Raw genomic sequence first — 17,518 nt, forward strand, 5'->3', positions numbered from 1 at the left:
TCTATGTATTGATCCGTTTAGTGTGTGTTTGTGTGTGTGCTCACGTTAGAAGATCCTGATAATAAAACGTGGTTAGCACATAAATCCGCACTTGACTGCTGTGTTCAATAATCAGATTGTAATGGACCTTGTGTTCTTTTATGGCTGGTTCATTTTACAATTTCTCGGATAAAGTTTTTTTTTTTTTAATTACGGCGAATGAAGTGTAATAAATAAATTATGGTCTAGACTAATAAAGCAAAGCCCTTTTATATTGGCGCAGTTATGGAAGTTTCAGAATTGAATCGCCGTAATGGCACCTGAGTAGAGAGTTTCGGGGGATCCCTGTGTGCAGGCTCTTTTGAAATCTTGCAGAGATTCATGTTTTCCGGCACAAATCCGAGATGAAAGCACTCCATCCTCACTTACTATCTGTGTTGTTTCAGGATGACGAGGAGGAAGACGCGTGCGAGGAAGACGAGCCGCTCGGGAACGGGACAAATAACTCAGCCAACAGGAAGAGGCAGATGTGGTGGGAGTCCAGGCAAGGCACAGACGAGAAAAATGTGCGTTGATCTCATAAACAGTTTCCTGAAGGGATCATTATGATGTTTATCTTTCTTCGGAGTGAGGCTTCACTATTTAGCAAGTTGAGGCTGCACTCGAGGGTCTTTTTATTGTGTTTGATCCCGCACTCAACAAACGATTCAAAACGAATCATACGTAATATTATCATAATTAGCCGTCTTCATTTATCACAAGCAAATGGGCAAAGCGATTTTAACCGGGTGTGTCTTGTTTGCTCTTCTCTCCCATCTTCTTTCCTTAGTTGCTCTCCACTCAGGATGCCATCAGTGCAACCGAGGTAACAGGGCCAACCAACTTTCTCTTGCTGTATTTCCTTGAATTATTTTGCATTTTTCTTTCTTTTGTAGATCAATTCATTTGCTTTTCTTACTGTACTTTACATTTGCATTGCTTGCTTTTTTTTTTTTTAATTTTCCTGTTTGGAAAATTGAATTATTTACTTTCATAGACTCGTGACTTACCTATTTGACTCACTTACTTTTCATCATTGTATAATTTAGCAAATTTTATTTAGAATATTTGCTTTTGTGTGATTGGATTATGCGTGGAAAATTGCATAAGGTGTAAAAAGTGAAAAAATATAAACTTCCCTTTTCCTGCCGCTTACTTTGTAAATATGTGTGTTGTCCTCTTCCCTTCAAATCAGGTTGTGCTAGCTCCCAACGGAACGTCCTTTGACTTCACGGTGACTGACAACGGTCCGCGCTATCTGGACCTGTACGCCACTCCTCATTACAAAGGAGACCAGTCCATGGGTGACTCTACAGGTAGATGACCACCGGACCACGTACGGGAGGAGTTCGTAGCATTCATCGACTGCGTTTCTTCCACATGGCAGCAGAGAAGGAAAACCTATGCGTGTACGAGGTGAGCCTTCCTCCCGAAGACGGGGAATCGCCCTCGGGAGAGGACAAGTCCGAAGGAAGTGAGGACGCTCTGACCAAGCGAGGCATGGGCGCCATGGTCAAAGTTTTCCACTTCATCATGAAACAGAGTTACATCTGCGCGCTCATCGCCATGATGGTGAGCTAGTTAATTGTAAACTGAACGTAAAAAGTTTAGTGTGTGTGTGGGAGATTGAAAAAAAAAACGTATGAAGCATTTCTTCCGCACGTCCGTCCACTAGGCGTGGAGCATCACATACATCTCGTGGCTTACCTTCGTCTTCCTCATCTGGTCCTGCATCCTGTGGATGGTGCGCGACCGTCGGCGCTACGCCATGTTGTCGTCACCCTTCATGGTGGCCTACGGCAACCTCTTGATCGTCCTGCAATACTTCTTCAGCTTTGAGGGCATCACGCATGTGCCGGGACTCTCCGTGCCTAAAAAGAACCTCTTTCATTCAATTTCCTCCAAGGTTCGTATGTAGATTTTTTGGAGATACAACCGCTAAGTATCCTGTCAGATAGGAAATGTTAGCGGTTGTCTGGTGCAGGCATACGTAAAGTAGATTTTCTCTTGTGTCTCGCAGGTGTTGTGTCTGTTGAGCTTTTGGCTGCTCTTGAGGCAGACCCTCACTGAGAAGTTAGAGAAGCAAAAGGAGGAAGAGGCAGGTCTATTGGGTGTTCAGGTGGAGGAGCAAAAGATGAAAGGTGATTGGACAGGTGGCGAGTGTACCAATGAAGAGGTGATTGACCTTCTGTGTCTTCCATAGAGGAAGAGAAATCTGAGACTGAGGACGAACAGGATCTCATGCACGTGCTGGGCAACTTGGTGATGGCCCTGCTGGTCAAATACTGGATCTATATCTGTGGCGGCATGTTCTTCTTCGTCAGCTTTGAGGGGAACATCGTCATGTACAAGATCATCTACATGATGATGTTCCTTTCCTGCGTGGTGCTCTACCAGGTTTGTCTACTGGCACCCATTACATGCATTTTACAACAAATTTATTTTGAGCAATAAAATCGCTGTCTCACGAGTAATAAATTCATGAAATGAAACCAAACGACAACCGTTTTAAGCATTCTGCAAACAAAATGGCTGCACACTTTTGTCATTATTGCTTCGCTCCTTCCAAATTGCAAATTCAATACCCGCCTAGTCTGGAGGTGCTGACCGTTCTATCGCTGTGTCGTAAAAATTGAGCGCCTCATAATCTAATCAGCCTGAAACCAAAACATTCGAGCTCAGTCCCCCTGAGCGTGTGTGTCATTGAATGCAGTGTCCATTAAGTAGAAACGCCTTGAGAAAAAAAAAAAAAAAACTTTTCCATTCCCAGGTGCACTACGAGTGGTGGCGAAGAATCCTTAAATATTTCTGGATGTCTGTGGTGATGTACACCATGCTGGTGCTCATCGCCGTTTACACCTTCCAGTTCAGATCCGACTCGGCGGAGAACAAAGACAGGTGAGATCAACTTTGATCCCCTTGGCCCCCGGCAATTAAAATCCTTTTTTTTTTCTCTCTCTGTGCAGTTTCAAGGATTTGGGCTTGGAGAAATTTTCAGTGTCCGAGCTATTCACCAGGATCTTCATCCCTACCTCCTTCTTGCTAGTGTGCATCCTGCACCTGCACTACTTCCACGATCGCTTCCTGCAACTCACCGACCTGCAAGCGGTGGTGGCCAAAGAAGAGAGCACTATCTATAGGTATATTTTTGGGAGATTATTCCTAGTCCTTCTTTCTACGGGGGAACCTTGAGTGATCTGAGATGGCGTTTTTTTTTATAGTAACCTTAAAGTTGATAAACGACCCCTGTATGGTGTTGGTTAATTCAACTTTATTCATAGAGCGCTTTTTTTGTTGTTGCTTTTTCTTCCTTCTCTTTGTATGACTTGCTCTTTCTGCACCGCTGCTCTTCCTCCTCCTCCTCCTCCTCTCACAGCCACGCTAAAGTCAGTGGGCGTGTGTATCTGATCACGAATAGGTGGGTAAGAGGCTCGCTTTCTGTGGCATCCATCAGCATCCATTGCCCGTAAAATCCTCTAGTCTCTCCTTTACCCCTCTCGCCTTGGGTGTTATCTCACCTGTTCCCTCAATTCACAATTGGACCTGTCCTTTCCTTAATTTCTAGAGATGACTTAACCTGGTGGTGCCTTCGAGTTAGCTGGGAAATATCAAATGGTCCGCAGCGTTTTATTTGACAAAAAAAAAACGGCATGTATCAAATGTCCGATATCCCAATTTGATGGAATGCACCATTATTTTTTGACTTGCTCCTACTTGGCATCTTCCAACCTGCCTCTGCTTCCCTTCTTTTTGACCTGACATGTCTTTTCACCAATTTACCTAAGTTTCAAGCCATCCTGTTCAACACAAGCTGTTCTTACACCTGACCAGCCCTCGTAAGCACCTGGCCTGGAATAGCACAACTCACGAGTGATTTGGGCTACTTGACTGAGAAGAATTTTTTTCAAATTTGGTGTCTTCCATTGTGCTTGTAGCCCCCATGAAACATTGATCCATGCCCTTGAAATAGCACTTCTTTCTTTTCATCGTCACTATTTTTAGAGCTATATCTAGGTGATGCATGGACATAAAACGACTTGAACAAAAAGCCTGAACCCTCCCAGAAGCATCGAAGCACTGCATTATTCTATGCGTACATGCATTCAGTCTGTTCTCAATTTCTCTCTCCTCACTCTCTGTGACTTTTATTGTCCTGAGCAGCATCAAGCAAAAAATAAGTCAACAACAAAAGTAAGTGTGAGCATCCTCATACGTCATAATATTAGCGCAGTTGCTTGTGACTGACATGCAGCCGATCCCCCCCCCACCTTCACTTCCGAACAAGCGTAAACCCAAAAATCAAGTCGGATTTTTGTAAAAAAAAAAAAAAAAAAGCAGCGAGAATTTTGCACCCTTCTGCCTGTTGCAATGTCGCTTCACTTCCTTCAATAAGGAGCGAATGATTGCCCGAGGAGAATCAGTTTGAGTATCTGTCTTGTGTTTATGGGCTCTTGAGGACAAAACTGGCAGTTTGACGAGTGCAGTAAATCGCAATTCGTAGCATGTCTGCAGATAATTGAACTGTTGAAACTGTGATACAACTCTATAAAGATGCTGATTAATTCACATCCGTTCGGTGTAAATATTTATTATTAGCTGTCCTCGGGCAAGCGTTTATGATCCATGACGTTCATAAAATGAAAGAAAAAGAAGATTTTTTTCACCAAGAGTCAGTTCTTTGTGCTGTGAGTTTGTGTGAACCGTTTAAACTATTAATCAAAATGTTAAAATAAATGGTTAGTTTTGTGCATTTGGTCCCCTTAAGAAAAAAAAAATGTTTTTAGACTTTTTTCCCTAGAATGAATCCATCAAAATGAATATGAACTTCCAAACTCACACAGCCATAGAAGATCCTCATAGGTGCATAACGTAATGTGGCAAATATTCTTCCATGTATATAATAATAATCACCATCCACTAGGCTGGTTCACCCGGAAGGCAGCCTGGCTGACCTCACTATGCTCAGCGCCAGCTCCGCCGAGGCCTCGCTGTCCCGGAGCAAGGAGGAAGAGCAGGGGGAGCAGACTCTGGTCGTTGTGAAGGACGACTCTATGTCTTCGGCGGGTGATACCAAGCCAGGCGGCCTCTCCGACGCCAGGCAGTCCAGCACCGACGACAGCCAGCGCTTCAGCACGGCCACTGAGACCCAATCCAGCACCGAGCGGAGTTCCGGTATGCCTCAAATGAAAAAAAAAAAAAAAGACTTGATGCAGTTGTTTAAGATATTATTATTTTGACAAAAGTAGTGACTCTGGTTATTATTATGTGATGTTGTCCAACATTCAGAATGTGTTTGATTGTACCTGAGAAGGTGGGATCTTTCCATGTCATGTCGTTTACACCGACAGAAAAGAGTGGAAAGATTCCATCTTACACAGGCCGCTTGAAGTGGCTTCTGATAATTCATACCGTCCAGGTCCAAGTTGCTCCAAACACAACACAGGAGGGGAGAGTCCCGCCAGGCGTCCTTCCAGCCCCGTTACGTTTCTGAAAACTTGTGAATAATTCATTCATTTGTTTTGAACAAGTTTGCGAGGGAGGAATATCCCGCCTGAAAGATTTACGCAACTCCCACGAACCAAAGTGCACCCGTTAATCACCGCTCCCAAAGCGGTGTGGTTCGGCCAGTGCGCATTTTTCTGTCTGGGCCAGATTTATGTGGCGTTTTCAAATTTGACACTGTGCATAGCTCAAGCACTCACTTCGCTTTGTTAGGTACTTTTTTACTCCAAGCAAAGATCCTGATTGTATTTCCAATGGAATTTCATATAAGCGCCGCTAATATAATCTTTACTACTGCAAAGGAGGGTCCAACCGAAAGTACAACGTTAGCAAAAGAGCCAGGGTAACACTTTTATGTCACTATTGTTTCCAGATCTGAGGAGCAAGTGGCACTTGGTCGTGGACCGGCTGACGGTGCTCTTCCTCAAGTTCCTCGAGTACTTCCATAAACTGCAGATGTTCATCTGGTGGCTGCTAGAGATCCACATCATTAAGATTGTCTCCTGCTACGTGGTGCTGGTCTCCATCTGGGAGGTAACGCAGATCCAAAAGTATTCCACGTCATGCCTTGTTGTGGGCCGCTACTACAAATGAAATGCTAACGAGCTAGAAGTTTGTATGCTAAATTATGTATAACCCGATAGCCACCTGATTTTAAAAAGGCTCAAAATATATGACCTGTCGTCGGCTCCAATTTCAAATGAAACATGCTAATTGTTGCTAGGCTAACAATGTGTCCGCCACCCAGGTATCGTTGCTCAACTACGTGTTCCTGGCATCGTGGGCCTTTGCGCTGCCCTACAGCCAGTATCGGCCTCTGGCGTCCCGCGTGTGCAGCGTCTGGACGTGCGTCATCATCGTGTGCAAGATGTTGTACCAGCTCGAATCCATCAAGCCGAAAACGTACTCCAAGATCTGCTCCATGGTGAGACATTGTCGTAATATGTATCAAGGCGGCGTCGAAGGAGCCTGAGAATGTGTTCCTTGCTACAGCCGGCAGCCTACACCCCTGAGCAAAAGAAGATGATGATGGACTCTCTGCTCTACAAAGATCAAGTGGATCCTGCTAACTGGGTGGGCCTGCAAAAGAGCGACGACTTGCTGGGCTACATCAGGGTGAGTCCAGACCACAATCGCTCCGGGCAAATGTAAGGCGTTCGGTCGTCTCGTACATTCCTAGTGTGGTGGAAATGGTTTTGCTCTCCAGGGGTCTCGTAGCGAAATGACCAAGGACTTTGTATACTGGTGTTTTGTATGTGCAGCACAACCTCCTGATCCTGGCTCTGCTGGCGTTCGAGGTGACCATCTACCGCCACCAACTGTACTTCCGTGTGAGGAACAAGCTGTCGCCTCCTGCTGCTCGCATCATCTTCCATGACGTGACGCGCCAACACCTAGATGTGGGCATCGTGTGCTTCATCAAATACTTCATCAACTACTTCTTCTATAAGTTCGGACTAGAGGTGGCGTTACCTTTCTAGCTCAAGTCCCGCTAACGTCACCGCGTGACTAAATGAAGAGCTCGCTCTTTGCGCCTCTCCGCAGACTTGCCTGCTGCTGGGCGTGAATGTGATTGGCCAGCGCATGGACTTATACGCCATGCTGCACGCCTTCGCCCTCATCACCGTCATGTACCGGCGCCGCAGGAAGGCCATCGCCGAGATCTGGCCCAAGTACTGCTGCTTCCTGGCCTGCATGCTCACCTTCCAGTACTTCATCTGCATCGGGATCCCCCCCGCGGCGTGTAAAGGTCTGTAAACGCTGCCATTTTCTTCCAGAATAATGCTCATTTGTTTAAGTATATTAAGTAAGTTAGTATTTGTGTATCAGAATTATTTTAAAGTATTTCATGTCAAAAAATAAATGTGACTCTAATATTCGGAATATTTTTCAAATCCAAACAAATACCATTAATCATATCCAGCAAAAGCTGCAAGTCCATGTGCAATTATTTCACTTTTTAGACTATCCTTGGAGATTCCCGAGCTACTCAACAGACTCCAACGTGGTCATGTGGCTCTACGTTCCTGATTTCCTCTCCAGGCCCAATCCGTCTTTCCTCATCTGTACGTAGCGGCACCCCTCCGCCCGCCCGGCACATTTACAGGCCGGTTAAGGCGAACGTGGATCTCTTTTCTCCAGATGACTTCATGCTGCTGCTGTGCGCCTCCATGCAGAGGCAAGTGTTTGACGACGAGAACAAGGCGGCCGTGCGCATTATGGCCGGAGACAACGTGGAGATCTGCAGGGACTTGGACGCGTCCTCCTTTAGCGTGCACAACCCCGTCCCTGACTTCATCCACTGCAGGTACGCCGATTGCTACCCGCTTTGCATTCCGCTGTTTGGGGTGAGCATTTTTGGAAGGCGTGGCATTACTCGGTGAGTGAGCCATCCTGAACTTCCTGCCATATGGCTTGTTGAAGGAGGTCACACAAAACAATAGGAAACTTTTGAGGTAGAGACCGAAGCGAGTTAGGCATGCGTAGTCGTCCGCGGCCATCGATCCGTATGTGCTTGCTGTTGTAGTCTTTTGCCGCACAAAGTGGACGCGTCTTTTATTAACGCACTCTGCGTCCATCAACAAGACCTCGCCGCGAGGTCGAGAGCACGCAACGGCCGCTCTGCACTTATTCCATCGCCGTTTCCCCCTCCGGGATCAAATTACGGATACCGGGCGGGGGCGGGGTTAGAGATCCATAATCTGCAAAAACACTCTGTCGGTCACTGCGCTACTTAGACCCCCCCCCCCCGTGCTCTAACTCAATAAATAGCTTTCAAGTATGGAAAAGGTATTTTCACCCATCAAGGTGGGGATTGATTATCCCATTCAGGCTGCTTCCTATGTTTTCACCACATCCAATCCATCACCTGTAATGGAAGCTGCCACGCATGCGGTTACATTTTCCTCGAACTATGTACAAGTGACCCGCGTCATACGACAGATGGGCGTGTACTTTGCCTTTGCTTGGTATGTTATCCAAGTTGTGTTCTACTAGGTAGCGCTTAAGCAGGAGCAATAACCGGCTCTCTCCCAACTGTGCCCTGTAGGTCGTACTTGGACATGCTGAAGGTGATCATGTTCAGCTATCTGTTCTGGTTCGTGTTGACAATCATTTTCATCACGGGCACCACACGCATCAGCGTGTTCTGCATGGGCTACCTGGTGGCCTGTTTCTACTTCCTGCTCTTCGGCGGTGAGCTCCTGCTCAAGCCCATCAAAAAAATTCTCCACTACTGGGACTTCCTCATTGCCTACAACATCTTTGTTATCACCATGAAGAACATTTTGTCTGTGAGTAGATGCACTTATTTACAAATACATATGAAATTATGTATATTAAAAAAAAAAATCATTTGATACATACAGAATTTTATATAACATATTCTAGAATGTGTTCAATCTAATCAAAATGGTGCATGTCATTAGCTCAGGCTGGAATGTCTTGTTTGGATAACAGAAGTATTAAGAATGAATTTATGCAGTTATCCATTCCTGATTTTTTTTTTCCAGATTCTGGCTTGTGGATACATCAACTCTCTGATCCCCCACAAGTGCTGGCTCATTCAGCTCTTCAGTCTGGCATGCACCATCAAGCAATACAAAATCAACACCAACCAGGAACATCTTAGTAAGACACACCCCCACACGCACACACAGACACACACGCATACACATACAACATCGTCCCATTGACGCGTACGTACCGAGCAGAAGTGGACCAGCGGTGCGAGCTGCCCAGCGACGATGCAGGCATCATCTGGGACAGCATATGCTTCGCCTTCCTGCTGCTGCAGCGGCGCGTCTTCATGAGCTACTACTTCCTGCACGTGGTGGCCGACATCAGGGCCTCCCAGATCCTCGCCTCCAGGTATGTGCGGCTCCGCCTCGTCCCCATCAGAGAACCAAATGGTGTTCTCACTTGTGTTGCATGCGTGCACTGTGTTCCAGGGGGGCAGAGCTTTTCCAAGCCACCATCGTGAAGGCAGTGCGGGCACGCTTGGAGGAGGAGCGTAAATCTGTGGAGCAGCTGAAACGACAGTGAGATGTTTTTATTTGATTAATTTGTCTGAGTTTTATATTGGTTTTGTTTTTATTTAGTTAGTTTTAGTTGTATTAATTTTTTTTATGTATTTTCTTTGTTTATTTCTTTTTGTTTTCATATATAATTTGATTTTACCATTTGAATTGTTATTCTCTTGTGTTTCTGTTTTGTTATTTTTTTTCATTTGTTTTTAATAAAATTTTTCTTTCTCTAGTTTGTTTATTATTTATATCTTGTTTTATTATAACCCAAATCACTCACGCTCCCGTGTGTCCGTTTGCACAGGATGGAGCGCATTAAGGTGCGGCAGCAAAAGTTCAAGCGTGGCAAGGAGAGGATGCTGAGCATAGCGCAGGAGTCAGTGGAGGGACAGACGCTTGCCCCGCCCCCTCCCGACGAGGAGGACGAGGGTATGGCGAAGGCCCGGCCGGCCCAGTGCCCGTGTTGATGATGCTAAGCTAACGTAGCCACTCTTTCTTTGATCTTTTACTTTGTGTCGTGTTGCACTGATGTCATTTGTTAAATTTTAGGAGCGCAGCGAGCCAAAGCCAAGACCAAAAAAAAGCACTGGTGGAGGCCGTGGGTTGACCATGCTTCCAGTAGGTTGACCCCTCGCCTCTTACTCATTCCTTCGTTCCCATTGGCCCTTGTGTCCTCGACCAGAACGCCACCGAGGATTCCCACTCGGTCCGAGGGCGCCGAAGGCACCGGCTGACGTCCTCTGGTATTTTTTAGTCCTTTTCTGTCTCTATTTAAGGACGCCGCTTGGCTGTCGCTGAAAAGGCACTTTAGAAGATCTACCATGTGTCCGTAATGCGGCAACAACGCCTTAAATAGACACGAGAACAAGGAGGCAAACGAGAAAAGGACTAACGGCCGGAGGTTGTGCTTTTGCTCCGAACGCCCGACGAGCCCGCGGTGGGGAATCGCTCACGTTTTACAGTGTTTTCACGCAAAGATATGAAGTCCTTTCTGCCTCCAAAGGTTTCATTCTTTGCCCGCAGACATGATCAAAACCAACGGGCGTCACCAGCCATTAAATCGTTACGTTTTTCAAGTCGAGCTGTTTCGATGGCTGTTTGGTTAGTTACTCACTTAGCATGCTTACCAAAAAACTTCGGAACTGATTCCTGCGTCACTTTGTCAGGACCAGATGTGAAACCATCGAATTCTGGTGCATTAACAGTCAGCTTACATCGGGACCATGTTAGGCAGTGATTGACAAGTCTGAAATGACAGCCACCTTAAGCATATCACTTAGCACATCAGGATTTCAGTGAAAAAAACAACATTCAAAATTAGAGAAGGCAGTTTTTATTTATTTTTCATAAGGTCATAGATTTGATTTTGGCCATTTGGTTAGTTAATTAACAAAGTTACAGAACAATGATATTATGATTTCCATGTCCAGGTCATCTGTCATGTCAAACATTCAGTGGAGAAACTGATTGGATATTCAGTATTTAAAAAATAAACATGGCAGCTTAGGTTTTGATAGTGTCCGTTTGGTTGGTTGCTTAACACTCAATCTGAAAAAATGATTTCCTCCCGCATCACTTTGTGGTGAAGTGGTGTGAAAGCAAAACCGCATCTAACAAATTCTGGTCTGGTATGAAAGTACAGATGGAAGGATTTTTTTTTCTCCCATTTTTGTTTGTTCTTAAAAGGCTGGTTACCTTTTTGGTTACGGATCATGTCGGCTAATGCCGCCCCACCCGCCCACCGCTCTGAATTTTGCCACCCCAGCACCCCCCCCCTCCCTTGCCCAGCCAGTCAGTTGCACTTCTGTTCAAGGACACAAGTCAGCCTTAACACTTTAAACTCTGCTGTCGACTCAAATGACAAACGCACATCACATCAGCGCTTTGTGCTCGTCATGGTAGATTCTGTGTCTTTTCCTTCCTTTCCGTTGTTGTCCTTTGTGCGCCTTCAAAATAAACCTTGTGCTGTCACTGTCAGTGGTTAGAAGCGGCGAGTATTACTTGTTTGAGACCGACAGCGAGGAGGAGGAGGAAGAGGACGATTTGAAAGACGAGGAGCCACCGAGGAGGTCCGCCTTCCAGGTGCTTTCTGCACACATTTGATTGACTTGTTTGTTTTTTTCACCCACGTATGAATAACATTTCATCTGCTTTAATACAAACCCTAACACACGATTTTCGACTAACCCTCTCCACATTTTGTCATTTCTCTCCATTTGTACTCCCCCACCTACATTCTCTTCCCCTCTATTTGTCTCCTCCCCACCTGTGTCTTCTCTGACCATGTTCTACCTGTGTCCGCCTTTATCACTTTCCGTCCCTCCCTCTCTCCACCCGTATCTTCTCCCACCCGTAGCGAGCTATCGGGAAATTTGTCTCGGCCGTTCTGGCTTTGCCCAAGTCGGTCATAAAGCTTCCTAAAACTGTGCTCCAGTATGTAGTGAAAGCAGGAAAGGTAAATCAACCGGTTGTCCCCCCCCCCCATTTGTGCATGACCAAAAAGTGCCTCATGTTTTGCTGCAACATCATTACGTGGATATGAATTTGTGATTGTGACAACTATTGTGACCTCTTGTTGTTGTGACGTGCTGGGTAGGGAAATGTTGTACCCTTTTTGCATGTGGCTCTATTTTCACCAATTGCTCTGTCCATGCATCTTTCCTCTTTTTTCTTATCATCGTGTGTCTTCTTCAATCTGCAGTTCCTCTATCAGACGTGGATCAAAGACCCCAAAGCAGCCCTGAAGGCAAGAGCCAGAGACAAACGCAAGTTCTGGAAGAGATACACCAAAGGAGGCAGACACAAGAAAAGCAAAAAGCAGGGTAAGTGGGCGGGACTTGGGACTGAGTATTAAAATGGCCTGGATGAGCTCTGAGCTGGTTTGAAAGTGAACACGGCTAACTAGGGTTTGATGTATGAAGTCGAACTTCCAACTGGATAAGCTTTGAAAATTCCTCACTGAATCCCTTTGCGATTCAGAAACTTACTTGGGCATCGAGACGGACGACCTGTCCGACAGCCAAGAACAAGACGATAACTCTGGTCCAGGTTGGTTTCTTCGCTTCCTTTTCCTCCTCCTCCTCCTGTTTTCTCCTAACTGGTCAAACCATGTGCAGACAACATCTTCAAGCGTGTGTTCAACATCATCAAGTTCACATGGGTGTTGCTGCAGACCACCGTGGACAGCTTCACCCGCTGGATGAACGAAGTGTGCCGGGAATACATCGACATCTCCACCGTGCTGCGTATTGAGCGTTGCATGCTTACCAGGGAGGTCAAGAAGGTAAAATACTGTGCTCAAGCATTCTGTGATCTCTTCCGCTGACGTCCTCAATTCCACTAGGGCAACGTGCCGTCCAGGGAGAGCATTCACGTGTACTACCAGAAGGCCATGCGGCTCAACATGTCACGGCAGGCCAGCATGGACCTCCTCAGTGAGGATGAGTCGGGGGGGAGTTCGACGGGGCGGCGTCGGCGCCGGCGGAGAGCCTACCCAATGGAGAGCCAGGCCTCCACGGCCTCCAGGGACAGCATATCGAGGTAGATTGCGCTTACCTTCATCAGATACTTTATTTGGTTCACATGGACTCATCAACTCGAAACTGTGTGCTCATAAAATTGTGAAGGACCCATGGCCATAAAAAACATGCAAGCAAATACTTACGCTGACATCCTTTTGAGTCATTGACACTCCATCTCATCCCGCTTCTCACACTCTCCACCTTCGTCGGCGCATCTCAGCGCCTACACCGAGGCCACCACGCTGTTTTCTCGTCAGTCCACCTTGGAGGACCTGGACGGGATGCCCGAGTGCATCCCCAAAACCAGCGAGCGGCCACGGCCCAAACTGCGCAAGATGTACGGCCTGGATATGTCCACCTCGTCCGTAGACAGCGGCAGCAGCTTCGTGTCCAGGTGCAACCAGCCTTGGGCACAACACACACACATCACATCCACATTTCAGCATCCATCCATCTTGTCATGTGCTTGTATTTCATTGCATCGTGTATTCTATGCCAATACTAGCGTCAACGTTGAACTAGTCAAACATTTTTTCTTCTATTGATCTAGATGAATTTTAAACCTTTAATTCAACTCTTTGAACTTTGAACGTGATATAGTAAAAATCAATCATATGAGCTTCATACTGGTTTTAAAATCGATTGGGAAACTGGTTTGAAAATTAAGCCGTAAACCGGTTTTTGAAATGACCTCCCTAAAACTGGTTTTAGAAATAATGTTGAACTCTTAAACTGACCTGCAGATGTCAGTAATCACTTTACGTATTTTATTTACCTGGCTGTTATTTTCAAACCAATGTACATACAAATTGCATCCTAATCGAATTCTCATGAGTTATGTCCTCCAGACAGGGCACCGCGGAAACCATAGAAGAAGAAGTGGAGGATGAGCGGGATCATCGCGAGGAAGGACCACGTCTTCCTCAGAGGTCCCAGGAACTGGAGGAGTCTGAGGATGAGGGTGGAGCCTGTGGTGAATCAGAGACGCATCCTCAGGAAGACAAGTTGGAAGTGGGACAGGAAATGGAACATATGGAGGGGCCTGTTCTCAGCGACGAGGGACCGGAAGTGGAACATGGCGAGAGGAGTGTCATCTGGGCGTCTTTCAAGCAAGACGAAGAGCCTTCTAATCAACTCCAAGAGGACGCCATTAGTGAGAGCGAGGGTGGAGGAGAAGGATGTCAGCAGGACTTTCCACACACGGGGGATCTCTTGTGCCCCAATGACACGGACGCCTCAAAGACGTCGGACGGCGACGTGCCACCCAGCTACAGCAAGGCGGTCAGCTTCGACCGGCTGGAGATGAGTGACGATGACGACAGCGACGAGGATAGGAGACGGCGGCGCATGCTCATGACCTCAGACAGCCGCTCGGACAGCAGGTCCGACATCTTGCTGCCTTCCATGACCACGGAGCTGACGGCCAGCGAGCTGCTGCTCAACAAGTAAGACACGCCACCAAAGCCTAGACTGGTTTGAAAACGAACTCGACAAGATTTAAACTGGTTTTCATGAAACCAGATTCAAGTTGGTTTGAAAATGACCTCGATGGTCTATTGCCCAGGATGTTCTACGATGAGGAGCTGGACCAGTCAGAGAAGTTCTACCAGAACCAGCCGCTGGTTCTGCAGCTGTGCTATGCCTTGTACAACATGCTAGTGGCGCACTCTGAGATGGTTTGCTTCCTGGTCATCATCATCAACCACATGGTGTCGGCCAACTTTGCCACGCTGGTGCTGCCCGTCACCATCTTCCTGTGGGCCATGCTGTCGGTGCCGAGGCCCAGCAAACGCTACTGGATGACCGCCATCGTCTACACTGAGGTACCAAATTAAGAACAACATAGTTTGTCCTTTAACTTTTAACAACAAACAAGATTGAATGTGGCATGAACTTAGCTGATTCTGTATATTTTTCCTTGTCAGGTTACCATTGTCATCAAGTACTTTTTCCAGTTTGGCTTCTTTCCCTTTAACCAAAACAAGTTACTAAAGGACAACCCTTACCACCCGCCCAACATCATCGGTGTGGAGAAAAAGGACGGCTATGTCCACTACGATCTCGTCCAACTCCTGGCGCTCTTCTTTCACAGGTCCATCCTCAAGGTAAAAAAAACATGACCACAGTTCAACTCTATTTTACAAAAAGCTAAGAGGTTGAGGAAAAAAAAAAATGAACATAAAACAAAGAAACGTACCCACGGCACTCGTGTCATCCCAGTGCCACGGCTTGTGGGACGAGGACAACCCCAAGGAGAAGAGGGCGGCGTCCCGTCAGAGCGAGTCAGAGGATGAAGGGAGCCGTATAGACGAGAGCGAGAGGGAGTCGGAACCCACCTCCGCTTCCGTCGCCGCCACCAATGCCTCCTCGGGGCGCCGTGGCTCCACCAACACCTTACGCTCCATCAACTTTGGCACCTCCATGGACTCGGGCCAAGTGCAACTGCACAAACAGCAGGAGAACATCTACCAGCGGCGCACCAGTTCCAGCGGGGGCTCGCACATCTCACACAAATCCCTGCACTCGTCCGACCGAGCCAAGCGGGGTGAGGTCATCTGTTTTTGCCGGGTCGGATCCCGACGACACCGAAGCTCAAATACAGGCTTTGCATTTGATGCCTGGTTCCCGACGTAGGAAGCGTCACCTCCCGCGGCAGCAGCCACAAGGACGGCAGCGAAGCCAGCGTGCATCAGAAGACCAAGAAGCAAATGATCCTGGAGAAGCTCAAGGAGCAGCTCTTCAAGGCCAGAGCTTATAGTGTCAAGATGTACAGCATGTTGTCCTTTTAAACCTTTTCAAACATTCTGCTGCTCTTCTTTGACTTTTCCTCTTTTTGTACGTCATCTCATAGCTCTGTGGGTGCCTTTCAGGTTCATGGAGATCTACGTGCCCATGCGTCAGTTCTTCTATGACCTCATCCACCCCGAGTACAGCGCCGTGACCGACGTCTACGTGCTCATGTTCCTTGCCGACACCGTCGACTTCATCATCATCGTCTTTGGCTTCTGGGCTTTTGGCGTAGGTGTTGCTTATACGTGCTCTTGAAATGAGGGTACTGTGAAAAGAACTCTGCCCTAAAATTGTCACAGTGGAAAATCTTCACAGTCCATACGTCTGCTGTCTTGCAGAAACACTCGGCGGCAGACATCACTTCGTCGTTGTCGGAGGATCAGGTCCCTGGACCTTTCTTAGTGATGGTCCTCATCCAGTTTGGGACCATGGTGGTGGACCGCGCCCTCTACCTGCGCAAGTCTGTCATGGGCAAGGTCATCTTCCAGGTCTTCCTGGTCTTCGGCATCCACTTCTGGATGTTCTTCATCCTGCCGGGAGTCACAGAGAAGTGAGAACGTAGCCGCTTATCGTTTGGCCTTCAAATGGCGTTAGTTTAATTTGTGGTCTTTCTTACTTCCACCAAGGCGTTTCAACAAGAACACCGTGGCCCAGATGTGGTATTTTGTTAAGTGCATCTACTTTGGGTTGTCAGCGTATCAGATCCGCTGCGGTTATCCCACCCGTGTGTTGGGGAACTTCCTCACCAAGAGCTACAATTATGTCAACCTCTTCCTCTTTCAAGGGTAAGCGAGCCATTCAAAAAGCAAAACAAACAAACAAAGCGGTATTGTTTGCAGGTTCCGTATGGTTCCGTTCCTGACTGAGCTGCGTGCCGTGATGGACTGGGTGTGGACGGACACGTCATTGTCTCTGTCCAGCTGGATCTGTGTGGAGGACATCTACGCTCACATCTTCATCCTCAAATGCTGGCGAGAGTCAGAGAAGGTGCTGGAATCAAATGGAAGTGTAGCCGAGCGAGAAATGAGATTGCCAAGTGTTGCTTGAAATGATTTCCTGGTTGAACTTTTCAAAATGTCTGCCCAGTCACGCAGTGCAGCCGGTCTGTATGTATAGCTTGCTGTGCCAGCAGATATCAAAGCGAGAAAAGCACAACTAGTCATAGCTGGATGATTTTTCTCCAAGGCAATTGAGATGAAAATACCAAAAAAACATATTCTGGTACTCAATTTGAGAGCAAGTAAAAGCAAGCCATCCTTCCGCCCATCCAGAGGTACCCTCAGCCACGAGGCCAGAAGAAGAAAAAGGTGGTGAAGTACGGCATGGGCGGGATGATCGTGATGCTGCTCATCTGCATCGTGTGGTTCCCGCTGCTCTTCATGTCGCTCGTCAAGTCCGTGGCAGGCGTAGTCAATCCGCCTCTGGACGTCTCCTTCGAGATTACACTGGCGGGATTCCAGGTAAAATGAGAAGGCGAGACTTTTCCCGAAAATAAAAAAAAGTCACTCATGGTGTTTGCCTTTCGGTCCATGGCAGCCCATCTTCACCATGAGCGCTCAGCAGAAACAACTGCAAGAAGTCTCTGAGAAAGACTTTAACTATTTCATCAAACAGTACAATGATAATGAGGTGAGTACAGCGCCAAGAAGAAATTGTCGCAGA

At 47.0% G+C, this 17,518-nt stretch overlaps 1 protein-coding gene across 4 annotated transcripts in view; it reads left to right on the forward strand.

The window, feature by feature from the left end:
* piezo2b (piezo-type mechanosensitive ion channel component 2b) overlaps window positions 1-17,518 on the forward strand; it is a 33,934-nt gene that overhangs the window by 13,205 nt on the left and 3,211 nt on the right. For 2 of the 4 annotated variants that reach the window (XM_088395890.1, XM_088395891.1), the window contains 40 exons: window positions 426-545; window positions 809-844; window positions 1,214-1,334; window positions 1,406-1,590; window positions 1,694-1,924; window positions 2,039-2,159; window positions 2,222-2,415; window positions 2,789-2,916; window positions 2,985-3,158; window positions 4,940-5,190; window positions 5,894-6,054; window positions 6,269-6,445; window positions 6,514-6,636; window positions 6,783-6,983; window positions 7,066-7,270; window positions 7,485-7,586; window positions 7,663-7,828; window positions 8,570-8,813; window positions 9,033-9,150; window positions 9,234-9,390; window positions 9,471-9,560; window positions 9,850-9,974; window positions 10,095-10,163; window positions 11,524-11,627; window positions 12,247-12,367; window positions 12,525-12,593; window positions 12,662-12,828; window positions 12,889-13,085; window positions 13,287-13,460; window positions 13,915-14,511; window positions 14,631-14,889; window positions 14,992-15,171; window positions 15,287-15,611; window positions 15,701-15,833; window positions 15,937-16,084; window positions 16,195-16,406; window positions 16,483-16,641; window positions 16,696-16,843; window positions 17,128-17,316; window positions 17,393-17,485. In XM_088395890.1, coding sequence (XP_088252016.1) covers window positions 426-545; window positions 809-844; window positions 1,214-1,334; window positions 1,406-1,590; window positions 1,694-1,924; window positions 2,039-2,159; window positions 2,222-2,415; window positions 2,789-2,916; window positions 2,985-3,158; window positions 4,940-5,190; window positions 5,894-6,054; window positions 6,269-6,445; window positions 6,514-6,636; window positions 6,783-6,983; window positions 7,066-7,270; window positions 7,485-7,586; window positions 7,663-7,828; window positions 8,570-8,813; window positions 9,033-9,150; window positions 9,234-9,390; window positions 9,471-9,560; window positions 9,850-9,974; window positions 10,095-10,163; window positions 11,524-11,627; window positions 12,247-12,367; window positions 12,525-12,593; window positions 12,662-12,828; window positions 12,889-13,085; window positions 13,287-13,460; window positions 13,915-14,511; window positions 14,631-14,889; window positions 14,992-15,171; window positions 15,287-15,611; window positions 15,701-15,833; window positions 15,937-16,084; window positions 16,195-16,406; window positions 16,483-16,641; window positions 16,696-16,843; window positions 17,128-17,316; window positions 17,393-17,485 — 6,774 coding nt within the window. Of the gene's footprint in view, window positions 1-425; window positions 546-808; window positions 845-1,213; window positions 1,335-1,405; window positions 1,591-1,693; window positions 1,925-2,038; window positions 2,160-2,221; window positions 2,416-2,788; window positions 2,917-2,984; window positions 3,159-4,939; window positions 5,191-5,893; window positions 6,055-6,268; window positions 6,446-6,513; window positions 6,637-6,782; window positions 6,984-7,065; window positions 7,271-7,484; window positions 7,587-7,662; window positions 7,829-8,569; window positions 8,814-9,032; window positions 9,151-9,233; window positions 9,391-9,470; window positions 9,561-9,849; window positions 9,975-10,094; window positions 10,164-11,523; window positions 11,628-11,901; window positions 12,001-12,246; window positions 12,368-12,524; window positions 12,594-12,661; window positions 12,829-12,888; window positions 13,086-13,286; window positions 13,461-13,914; window positions 14,512-14,630; window positions 14,890-14,991; window positions 15,172-15,286; window positions 15,612-15,700; window positions 15,834-15,936; window positions 16,085-16,194; window positions 16,407-16,482; window positions 16,642-16,695; window positions 16,844-17,127; window positions 17,317-17,392; window positions 17,486-17,518 lie in introns of all 4 variants that reach the window. The other 2 variants (XM_088395893.1, XM_088395892.1) reach the window with 2 other exon arrangements.

This window comes from Syngnathus floridae, chromosome 14 (assembly GCF_059516105.1).
Source record: "Syngnathus floridae isolate MCC-2025c chromosome 14, RoL_Sflo_1.0, whole genome shotgun sequence".
In the NCBI taxonomy this organism is placed as follows: domain Eukaryota; kingdom Metazoa; phylum Chordata; class Actinopteri; order Syngnathiformes; family Syngnathidae; genus Syngnathus; species Syngnathus floridae.